At 36.8% G+C, this 11,260-nt stretch overlaps 4 protein-coding genes across 4 annotated transcripts in view; 2 read left to right on the top strand and 2 right to left on the bottom strand.

Moving 5' to 3' along the window:
* The window catches only part of LOC113668401 (uncharacterized), a 114,166-nt gene that overhangs the window by 45,876 nt on the left and 57,030 nt on the right, over positions 1-11,260 (bottom strand). The gene's annotated exons all lie outside the window — the stretch shown is intronic.
* On the bottom strand, positions 2,845-4,350 carry LOC149039886 (uncharacterized). Its single transcript, XM_089183078.1, has 3 exons — positions 4,254-4,350; positions 3,894-3,939; positions 2,845-3,604 (listed from the first exon to the last, which is right to left on the bottom strand). The coding sequence occupies exon 3, from the start codon at positions 3,418-3,420 to the stop codon at positions 2,845-2,847; it is 576 nt and encodes a 191-aa protein (XP_089039204.1). The 5' UTR covers positions 3,421-3,604; positions 3,894-3,939; positions 4,254-4,350.
* LOC149039885 (uncharacterized) lies at positions 4,821-5,697 on the top strand (the record flags this gene model as incomplete). The annotated part of the gene is made up of 2 exons (XM_089181801.1): positions 4,821-4,953; positions 5,429-5,697. Coding segments are annotated over 2 exons (402 nt in total), but the record flags the coding sequence as incomplete, so codon positions are not given.
* Positions 8,066-9,009, top strand: LOC149039884 (uncharacterized). The gene is made up of 3 exons (XM_089183077.1): positions 8,066-8,184; positions 8,258-8,589; positions 8,872-9,009. Exons 1-2 carry the CDS (start codon positions 8,078-8,080, stop codon positions 8,541-8,543), a joined length of 393 nt encoding a protein of 130 aa, XP_089039203.1. The 5' UTR covers positions 8,066-8,077; the 3' UTR covers positions 8,544-8,589; positions 8,872-9,009.

The following is an 11,260-nucleotide window of genomic DNA, read 5'->3' as shown; positions in this document are numbered from 1 at the left end:
GTTTGGTTTCATCTTACTTTACAAGTTTCCTTGCTCTTAAACTTCCCTTTACGAAAAAATATCTACCACTGTAAACTTTCTTTTTCCCTCAAATGTTGCTGATTTTCTCTATAAGGTGGCTTTCCGGTTCTACTAGCATGTTATTAAAGCACGAGCTGATTATTGTCGTATGTTGTAGCGTTAAAACATTCATGAAAAGTTTGTTATAACTTTTCCAGAGATACTTTCATTTGGAGAATCCGTCAGATATTGTACGATAACTTAACAAACTGTGATGATAGTGTCAAAATTTTGCCAAAATCGCCATGAATACCAAAACAGGGCTTTGTTCATTTATTGCGAGGAAGTAGAGAAATGCTTCCTTAATTTGGTCTTAATCAATACCCTTATGCTAATGGTACATTTTTTAATTGTACAATATACACGAAGTTAAAGGAGAAGACTAACTGCAGTCTTTTTTATTGATATACAGTTTTTATTACCTTTCTAAAACTATCCTAACCTTGTACCGTGAGAAGTCTGGGTAGGAGAGTACTCTGCGGTTATCAGAGTCGGCGATTGAGAAAATTATCAGGCTCCGGCAATGTAGAACCGGAAAGCCACCTTATAGAGAAAATCAGCAACATTTGAGGGAAAAAGAAAGTTTACAGTGGTAGATATTTTTTCGTAAAGGGAAGTTTAAGAGCAAGGAAACTTGTAAAGTAAGATGAAACCAAACCAAAAGATTCCACAGCCATTCTGCCGCAACAATTTATTATTCACTAAATGTTGTGCACATGACTAATCACATCCGATTAAAAACAAAAAACTTGATCTTCTTGCATTAAATGTATGAGAAAAAGGTAAATAAAAGCTTTTTAAAACGATGCTAATATAAAACCGAAAGGAACTAAATTGAAAAATGCGAACGGATCGGGGAAACGCCCAAAAAAGAATGAAATTATCTGTTACGCCACAGCTATGGTCTTGTCTATCTTATTTATAAGTTTAACACAACGTCAAAAGTCGTCAGCCTATGATTCAAATTTGGCTCAAGCAATTTTAAAAAGGCAATGGAACTCTTTTAGCCTAACGTATAGTTTGACCATCTCAACGAAACTGTCTCTTTATTTATTACAAAAAGAAGAATAACTAAACCATGTTTATGGTTATGATGCAGTGTTTTCACGTGCGCTGTATTTTTTTTCTTTTCTCGCTAACGTCATACTCGCTTAGCTATAGCTACGTGGAAATATTAAACGTTATCTGAGGATTCTTTGTCGGTCACACAAAAATGGTTATTCCTAGCTAATTTGAAAATTCACAATATACTATTTCGCTGGTTCAGAAATATTCACTCTAACGATGCGGACAGTCATAGAAAAAGCTTTCATTTTGATGTACATCAGTCTGAGAGAACACTGCATCGCAGTCACTCAACTTAAGGTAACAGTGTGTCATATCTTCACTTCACAACTAAACATTTACAAAGAAAAAGAAAACCTTTCAATAAATATTTCCATAAAAAGCCAGCCGGAGTTCTTTTCTGCCTCTCGTTCCAGTTTTGCCAGGGCAACCTCAGTCCCGAAGGTCTCCCCTTCCCGCAGGCGAAGATCTGGCTCCAGCTCAATGACTACTGCATGGGTTTGCCAGCCCGATGACAATTCTAAAACAAATTTTTAAGAGGTTAATTTTTTTTCTTATCTCAACACACGCACAGACAGTGAAAATGAAAGCGAACATCGCAGTAATGAGCACTACTTAGGTCTTTTTTTCACTGCTGCTTGAGAAGTATTTATTACTGCGATGTTCTCTTTCATTTTCATTTCTTTAACCGTAGTTCACATATATGATTTTCATATATTTACAGTCACACACAAACACACACACCCAAAAAAAACATAAAAAAAAAACCAAAAACACCAACAACACAACAGAAAAGATGAAAAACAAAGAGAAAGAAGTTTTAGTTATTTCCCTTTACAGATTCTTAGGTTTTTGGAGCTATCTACTCAGATATGACCGATTAGAGGTAATTACTAAGCATGCGTTATTTTGATTCAGCCGATTCATTTTGTAGAAGGTTGATAGCTTGTACAGGTTAACCTTAACCTCCGCCTTCAGTCCGTATTTCCGCCTTGTTCTCGAGTAAAACCATTGCACACTCTGCCCTAATGTGTTGCAATACCGAAATAAACTGCGGTAAAGGACATTTTTTTTTTTAAATGAACGTGAAACAAAGCCACTTAAGATTAAGTTAAACTTCAGTTCGGCTTCAGTAAAGGCCAATTCATTCAAACCGACCCTCTGTCAGTAGAATACCCCAAGGACACTAAGAATCTACTTCTCAGTTCGTGTGGCCTGCTACAAAGAAAGACTGTTGAGTCCCGTGGGGGCACTTTTCCTATCTGTCAAAAATCGAATTAAAGATATATTATTCAAGTGTTATTACGTTTTCTTATATTTTGGCGTCTGGGTTTCAAAATATATCGCACGGCATTATCATAACATGAAATCGATCGCATAAGGCGTACGCGAAAGACAAAACAAATCATGAAAAGGAAAAAAATAATGCGCTTAAAAGTTCGTTGCTTAAAAAGTAGAGCCTAAAATAAAAAATAAATAAATAAAACGCACACACAAACAAAGTTTGGTTGCTCCGCCTTCAGTCCGTATTTCCGCCTTGTTCTCGTGTAAAACCATTGCACACTCTGCCCTAATGTGTTGAAATACCGAAATAAACTGCGGTAAAGGACATCATCGAAAATAACATCGTAGACCACATTGCTTGGTCTGCACAACCGGTTTGAAGACTTTTTGCGTGCTTCACCCTCATCAGCGAAAAAAACTCGTGCTCACCGATTGCTAATTTTGCTGCGAGAGGAATTCTTTTGCTCGAATGTAAAACGAGATGCCGTGGTTGGAGTCCCGCTCCCACGGATTCACTTGTAGCTGCAATTCCTGCAAGCTCGCGTTAGAAAGGTTTTGCATTGTTTCAGGCACCACGACAGCCTCCTCCACCTCTGACGCTGCATCAATGACATCCGGTTCCTCTACGCCGTAATAGTTGGAGTCTATGACGTTGCTTTCGAAGAAGTCCTTTACCGCTGTATATTCTGATCCAAACAAATTAAGCATTCCTAGAATGTACAACTGATTTGGAGTCTTTTGTTTTTCAGTAGATAGCTTATGATTGTTCCAGGACACCTTAAACTTTTCTAGGTTTTCATTAATCCGTGGAATAAATACATAATGTAGAGCTGCCAGATCCAGTTCGTCGTTCGGATTCAGAAGATTGTTCCTCTCTAAGAAATAGAAGAGGAGTCGGAAATTCTCCGTGACCATTTTCCGCATGTCTCTCCACAGCCTCTCTATCCTCTGGTTATGGACCGAACTACCTTGCAAAATGCTGCCGCGACCTTCTCCTCGTTTTTCAACCATAAGGCGCGCAACTTCCGCACTCTCTCCACCCTTATCTGTCCTCACCCGTGATGGCCAACAGAATTCAGTTGTGGCGCCTAAGAATAAATTGGCCACTGTTGCTGCCCTATTATTGCTGGAACAGCGGAGGAATACAACAAGCCTCGAATATCCGTCTATTCCTCCGTGCACGACCAACCTCCATCTGAGAAAAGAGTTTTAAAACACCTTTCACACGGTACTCACATTATGAGTGGGGAAGAGTAGAATATGGTGCATTTTTCCTCTACTAAATTCCATAGATACATTAAAAGAAGTAACAGGTATTAATTCCCGAATACAGACGAATTACAGCATGTTAAAAAATGCTGTTGATGAGGAACGTAAATGTCTTCCGCTCTGATCATTTTTAATTTTCCTCAAGCATTATTGTAGAACAGTGCAGGCAATCTAAAAACAATGTATTTATGATATGTTTTAGGTCTGTTACTTACCGTATCAGCTTGTGATTGCCATCCAAGTGCCACAGGCTGTTTGGGCCTACAATATATATTTCAAACACTAATAAGTCAACGATCCTGGGTTTGATCATTTGTTATTTTATGATGAAAGTAATTGGCTCTATTCGAGAACGAATATCCAAAGTCATACTCAAGATATGGTAATGTTGGACGGACATGAGCTCCTTTTCTGTTAAGGTCGACGTGTAAAAAATGGACATCAAAACCTGCACAATTCTCTTAGCGACACATACTTCATGCGGTGCAATATGGAAATAAGCAGCACACTTGATCACATCTATTCAAATCTATGATTTGCGGTTCAAAGTTTTATAACTCAGAACGTAAAATTACCTGGAACGCTATAAGTAACTCTTGGGGTCAAATTTCTCCACCGCAGGCCTGCACCTATAGGATCATGGCGAACTAATGCCTCTGCGATGGCAGATCTTCTAGCAAGGTCTCACCTGGAGTTCTATTGCTAGATTTGGCAGCAGAAGGTGCTTTTGTACTCTGGAACTTGCAACTTCTACTATAGAGGCTGAAGGTGTGTTCCTGTGCGGTAGTGTGACAAGAGCAAGGTCTCACCTGCAGTTCCAAGATTTGGTAGTGAAAGGTGTATTTGTACTCCGGAGCTTGCAACTTCTATTTCAGGGTTGCAAGGTGTTTTCCTTGGTAGGGGCTCTGCCATTGCCACTGTTAGTCCAGATTTACACTTGTTTCATTGAATTAGGAATAAAGGGGTGTTTTTCTCACTTAAGTATCCTTATCAGTTGTAGTATTGTATCATTTCAAAGATATTTTATTTTAATATTAAAATAGAATTAAGGAACTGAAAGAAATGCTGAGAAGTCTTAACTTCCCATTTGTTAGACAAAATTTGGACGTTAAATTCTCCTAGAGAAAGACAAATGAAGATAATCTATTTCTGTAATCAATGATTCTTTGAGCCAGGGATGCTTCCACTCTTCTCCTATTTCCTTCCAGGTGTCATTCAAAGGAACTGGCCCTTTACAAACTGACAAAGATCTTAATTCCACCATTGAGACCAGAGGTATGTTTTGATTGGTTTTTGTTCTAGCCTTGCAAGTGCTTTTCACCTCGTATCTAGCTTGAATGCTTTAGAGTAATGCAAACAACACTATTACTACTGAAAGTAAAGTAACCAGGAAAGTTTGTATACTAAATTAAATTAATAAAATTGTACACTAATATGGTGTTAATGACCCATTTTTCATCTTGTTTAAAAAGAGTGAAAAATAGATGTGCTCCACAATTCTAATTGGATAGTTACAAGTAGATGTACACAGAAAATATTAAGATTTTTTCCCAATATTGGAATATTATTTGACTTTGGTATACATTAAAGAATGTCCTCATCATTTGGAAGTTCAGGTCATCAGTTTTTCAAACTTCTATAATCAGGGTGACCACAAGAATAGTGTGGTCAATAGCCAGGACTTGATTGAAGAAATACAAGTAAATAACATTACATATTAGTTTAACAATACTTTAAAAATTCTATTTAGCAGATGATAGTAACAAGAGCATTGGAAAGAAAGTTAAGAAGATGAAGAAGAGAATAAAAGAACTGGACAAAAAGGCAACAAAAGGGGAATCAAAAGACACAGATGACAAAAAGAGGAAAAGAAAGAGAAAACCAGAAGACAACAACAAGTCAAACTTAAATGCAAAAAAAATGAAAGCCAAAGAAGATGACATTGAAATGAACAAAATAAGTAGACGTCAAATGAGGAGGCTAAGAGCTAAAGAAAAAAAGAAAAGTAAAACTAATTAATAGGAAAATCTATCTTAGGTTTTATTGCAAGTGACCATCTATATATATGTATTTCCATTAAAAAATTTTTTTGCTATTTTTCGCTAAAAGTAAACTTGAAAAAAGGAAACTTTTTATGGACCTTAGCTAGTTATACAACACAAATGTGAGAGAACGAGTCGTACTGTGACTTGCTCCCTCACATTTTGGCTACAACATTTAATGAACTGAAATCAAGAGTCTTAACCCTTTAAATCCCAAGATCTGATAGTTAATTCTCCCCTCTAGCTGCTACTCATTTCCTTGCTAATTAGTTATGAGAACTTGCTGCTAGATCAAGATAGCAGCTTCAACCTGACAAGATTGAATATTCACATTATCTGTTTGCTGAATAATGTATGGATATTGTAGGGAGAAGTTTTGTGTTAATCACTTCTAGGAGTTAAAGGGTTAATGCATTGTTTTTATATCTCACTCGTAGGGAATTAATTTATCATCACCTCTCTAAAATACTGAATTTCATTGTATAATTTGTTTAGTTTGATTTCAAAGCACCAGGTGTAAATTAAGATATTTTGACTGATGATGATGTTTAATGTTGTTCTTTTTATTTAAGATTTTTACCTGATGTCTGCTGAATTGTACTCTGTTTGCAAGACAACTTTTTGCTTCAAATACACAACCATTAATACAAAAGAAAGAGAGCCCATAACATGTCATTAACCTTGCTGTTTTAAAATAAAAGATGGGCTTTATACATTGAATTCCGGTTGAGTGGTTACTGATCCCTTGCTTAGTTTGAGCTGGTCAAGTGGTTAACCCTTTACACTCTTACATTGTCAGTCATATTCTGTACCCTGTCTTCTTTGCATCCCCTTGGATCCCATTTCTTATAGTACAGACAAGGAGAATTTGATTGACAATCAGGAGCCTCTTAAATTGGTGTTAATTTCCACCATTGTCTTGACTTTTACATTTGATCCAAGGGTGATACTGTAAGCAGAAAGGAGAAGCCAGTCGCAATTTGGGGGTTTTAAGGGTTCACTGATGGAAACAGTGAATGATAACCGAAATTTAGCATTTTCGTAGACCGTGCTTGAGATAGTGCTGTCAAATTACGCATTTACTGAGCAACAGCAAATGCATAATATTTAGTTTGACGTTCATTGAGCCGTACAAGGCTAGATTTTTGAAAAATACGACAATTTTTTTCTTTAAAACTAATGTACAAGCACACAATATTCGTACATTTTATGTGTTTCGGCTTTCAATTATCAGCTTATGTAACCGCGTGTGCCAGGTACACAAAGTTCAAGAGTTTGCTACACAAAGGTATAACATAACTAGTGGCTAGATTCTATGTGCATACTACGATTAGAGACTTCATAACCCTACCTCAACAGTCATAACCTCCAAGTCAGTGCTTGCTTCAATACTTGCGAAGAAGTGGTGCTTATCGTTTTTGTTAACTAAGTGAACAACTAGCCCTAGCCAACGGTGTACCGTGGGAGGTCTGGGACGGAGTCAACCCTGGATAATCCGACTCGTGATTGAGGAATTAATCAAACTCGATCAAACACTCGATTAGTGATGTAGGTTATTATCGGCCTCGATTCTCGATAAGTCTTGTTAGGCTCGGCGATAAATCGAAATCCATTTAGATAGTAAATACAGACATGGGAAATAATATCAGGCTCGGAAAATAATATCAGACACGGGAAATAGCAGACAATGAGGAGGTCTGAAAGAGGCCAACAATAACGGACCCTGTTAATTGATTTCCGACACGAAAATTAATTTTTCGATAGGGAAAATACCCAGACTGAATTTTGAACGGTATGTTACGCCATAATAAACCGGAGAAGTTAGGCTCGTTAGGAAGCGATGTATGACGTCAAACACAGCTATTCCCAGCATATTCTTTCCAACTCCACAGAATCAACACATCTCCACTTCATACAGTATTTTCGCGAAAATCTTTAATGATCAGATTTCACCTTAATTTAGTTCGACATTAAGCTGAGTTCAGGAGATTTTGTAGGGTAAGGAACATTCACTTACAATATGGGGGACAAAAAGTGATATATAGAACAGAAATTAAGCAAAACAAAATGCGCGTTATGACTGACGTGAGTAGAAAGACTGTGAAAAATATTGAACGTTGTACATTTTTAGTAGTTATAAATACCTGGCCTTGGGAGACTGCATTGGGATCATGTTTTGATCGGGACGCTTACAAGTGTACAAGAGGTACTTACGAATACTCTCAACTCATGATATTATTACAACTATTTGCAGCTGACATATATAATTTGTTCATGTTTTAGGACCAACGCCCCATTCAAAAGGGTATAAATTAAGTCCTTTGGATCCACAATTGATCATCGCAGAAGACTTCGAGATGAACAAGCTGCTGTTGATAGCCCTTCTTGGATTGGTGCTCGCTATAGGCTTAGCGCTTTCGTTTGATGATGATGAAAACAATGACGCTACAGGCGATTTAGAGAGGTAAAATGAAATGTTTTCTTGGTATTCTGTTTTGCCTTTAATAATAAGAGTTTTTTTTTTTATGAACTTAACAAATTTGGAATACGGATTCGACAAAACTGATATTTGCTAATCTTTTTTACCAAAGTAAGTTCTACTGGAATAGTGAGGAAGCGGACGGAGACGATGAGGAGCCAAAAGAGGAGAGGGAAAACATAAATGGCTACAGTGTTGAAGAAAAACATGATAAACCCTTATCCGGTCCAATGCATAAATCAGCCGATCCGATCCTACCTTTCATAGGTTTGCGCCTACTGAGCCGAGCGTTTCGCCGTCGCCGTCGCCGTCGCCGTCGCCGCCGAAGACGGAGATTTGGTTAACTCATTGAAACTAGTCACAAGGACAGAGATAAGGTGGCTTAAAACGGTAAGAGAACGAAGTGTAATTTTTCAACAAAAGAATAGTCTAAGACAGGATTTGGGTGAGATAAAGGCTTCGCTAAGTTTCTAACTAAGTTATCATAATCGTCCAAAACTGTCTTTTATAGGCGTTCGCTTGGGTAATTCGTGTATTGCTACAACCACCGAACTGGGAATTTAAAGAAAAATCAAATCATTTTTTTTATGCTCGAACTTTAAACAATTGACAGTTACACTAAATCTAACTTTTTGAAACTTTTGCCTGAAGCATGGGATCTTTATCTTGCAGGCTTGAAAAGGATCTTGTAATCTGGAGGAAACAAAGACCTTTTTTCTATTGCTGAGTTTCTTTGCGTCTATATGAACAACGTGTAAAGTTTGAAGGAACTAAGTTAAAAACGTTTAATTTACATTTAAATGACACTCTTTGATTTGAATAAAATAAAATGCTTAGCTCAAAATCGTATGTAGCGTATTTGATTTTCCGCCATACAACTCATTCTTCCTTACCAATAAGATTATGATGATGCTGCGAGGTCGAGAGTTTTATGTTATCCTGTCATCTTCGTTTCATTTCTTTAAAATTACCCTAAAGGAGAAAAAACAAAACAAAAAACGAAAAATACCCATTCTTACAAAATCCTTAACAAGGGGAACCACACTATCGTCAGGGACTCTGCTCGGTGTTTTACCTAAAACTTACAGACTCCTCTTGAGATAAGTCACCATGAAGAACCCTTATTTTAGAAATGAATAAGGAAGAAGAAACGTGTGTATGGAAGAAAGCGAGAAAATGATTTTAAACAGCTTCCTTCAATTAGTCAGTTAAACTAACATGATTTTTTAGAAGTGACAGTCGATATTTGCTAGAGACCATCATACTATTCATTGTTACTTGATGCACCACAAGGGCATCAAGTAAGGATGTTTGTATACGAAACTGTTACCAGTTTTTGGCAATAATTCCAGTGTTCATTTCGTACAACATACGAATCAAGTCGTTTTATTCGACGAATCCAAGAGAAGCTGAATACATTGCCTGTTTTGTGGCCAGGCTATCGATATTAGTTATTTGACCATCGGGAAATGAGCAGGTGGATAGAGAAATATATACTCGTCAGGCCGTGCAACTCATTTCTTTTTTCTGATCGTTTTGCACGATCTATTATTTCAAATAAAGATGTGCTACTTTATTAATCAATTAACAAACACAAAGAAGGCTTATCATCGAATGTACTATTCTTCTTTGGTCTGGTTTGTCTTGGCCACAGGCCTTGCTCTTCAAGGTGACTAAGATGGAAAAACTAGCATGCAAATAATGGAAGCTTTTGGAATTCTCAAACACCAAGAACAAAAAAAAACACCAATCAAATTCAAAAGTTGAAATTTTCCAAATAAAGAGGTCATTAAGATGTTGAGAGCTGTTTCTGAGTTTGGTAAGAGAACCATTGGTAATGCCACTACTGTATCTGTATACAATGTTATAAACATTTGCATTTTAGAATGTGTCTTCTTCGTCTTCTAGATGTAAAGATCTCTGTGAGTTTTATAATGGTCCTTAATTTTGGCTCCAAGTTTGCTTTCGCCAGCCACGATCGTGAAAAACCGTGGAGTATTCTATATTTAGGTTTATTTTGTGTAACTTAGAATTCAAATACCCCAGCCGGATGAACTATTTGTGGTTTTTGGCCTTATTTTGTTTTCCTTTTCTGGAGGATTAGTTATTTTATTCGGTATTCGAAAAAAAAAAAAGCGAAATAAGCAAACAGATATATCAACGGATAATTATGAAAGATGGATTAAGAAATATATTAGGAAGATATGATTAGAGGGAATCAATAGGAGTAGGAGATCTCTCATAAATCTTCTACCCGCATCCGTATCAAATTTATAACATCTAGTCAACGAACTCTTTGTAAATTATCCATTAATGAATGGTCAAAAAAAGTTGCTTCATTAAACGCAACAGTAGGGAAATGGATAATCTATATTTGTTTCACGAAATTTCGTCCGTCAGCGATGTCAAAGGAAAATATAGAGATGTAGCTCCCTAACTTAGTTATGTTTTCGTTTCGTCGTTGAGATTCATTTCCTTATTGTCAAAATAAGCCCCACCAATATCACTGACCCTCCTCAACATAAGATACATGTGAGAAACACAAAAAAAGGAGAAAAGATGTAGATCTCAAATGCTATGAGAAATACTCGTCAATGATTATTCATTCATTTTTTTTTCCGTGTTGTTTTTTATTCTTTTCTCACCTTTAAGGATATTCCCGTTTCCATGGAATTCCCTGCCCTCGTTTTAATATTCGATTTCCACTTATATTATGTAGCTAATTCTGTCGCACAACTGGAGAACGAAGATCTTTGCGCGAACAAGTATTATACTGTTTATTCAAAACCTGCAAAACTTTTTTTCCTGAGGACTCTCCCAATTCCAAAAGGTGGAGAAGATTACTTAGTTGCATGTTGTATTTATATTTTATAAACTTAACTTACAATGCAATAACCGATAAGTTTAGATGTTGTCAAGAGGGCGATAGGAAACGTCAAGGGTATCAAGCTGAAGGTCAATACAATTTTGTTGAGAGGAAACACATACGACTAGCAAATAAATGATTAAATTTTCCTCTTTTAACAAAGGCGGCGATTATGGGAAGTGCAACGTGCAACTT

The sequence above is a fragment of the Pocillopora damicornis genome, chromosome 9 (genome assembly GCF_964200805.1).
Source record: "Pocillopora damicornis chromosome 9, jaPocDami1.2, whole genome shotgun sequence".
NCBI lineage: Eukaryota > Metazoa > Cnidaria > Anthozoa > Scleractinia > Pocilloporidae > Pocillopora > Pocillopora damicornis.
Note: the sequence above shows the minus strand (reverse complement) of the source record. Positions and strands in the feature narration are given on the sequence as shown.

Coding starts and splice junctions, on each gene's coding strand:
- LOC149039886 (XM_089183078.1), bottom strand. CDS start 3,420: ATGGTTGAAAAACGAGGAGAAGGTCGCGGCAGCATTTTGCAAGGTAGT.
- LOC149039884 (XM_089183077.1), top strand. CDS start 8,078: ATGAACAAGCTGCTGTTGATAGCCCTTCTTGGATTGGTGCTCGCTATA. Junction 8,185..8,257: donor GCTACAGGCGATTTAGAGAG/GTAAAATGAAAT, acceptor ATGAACTTAACA/AATTTGGAATACGGATTCGA.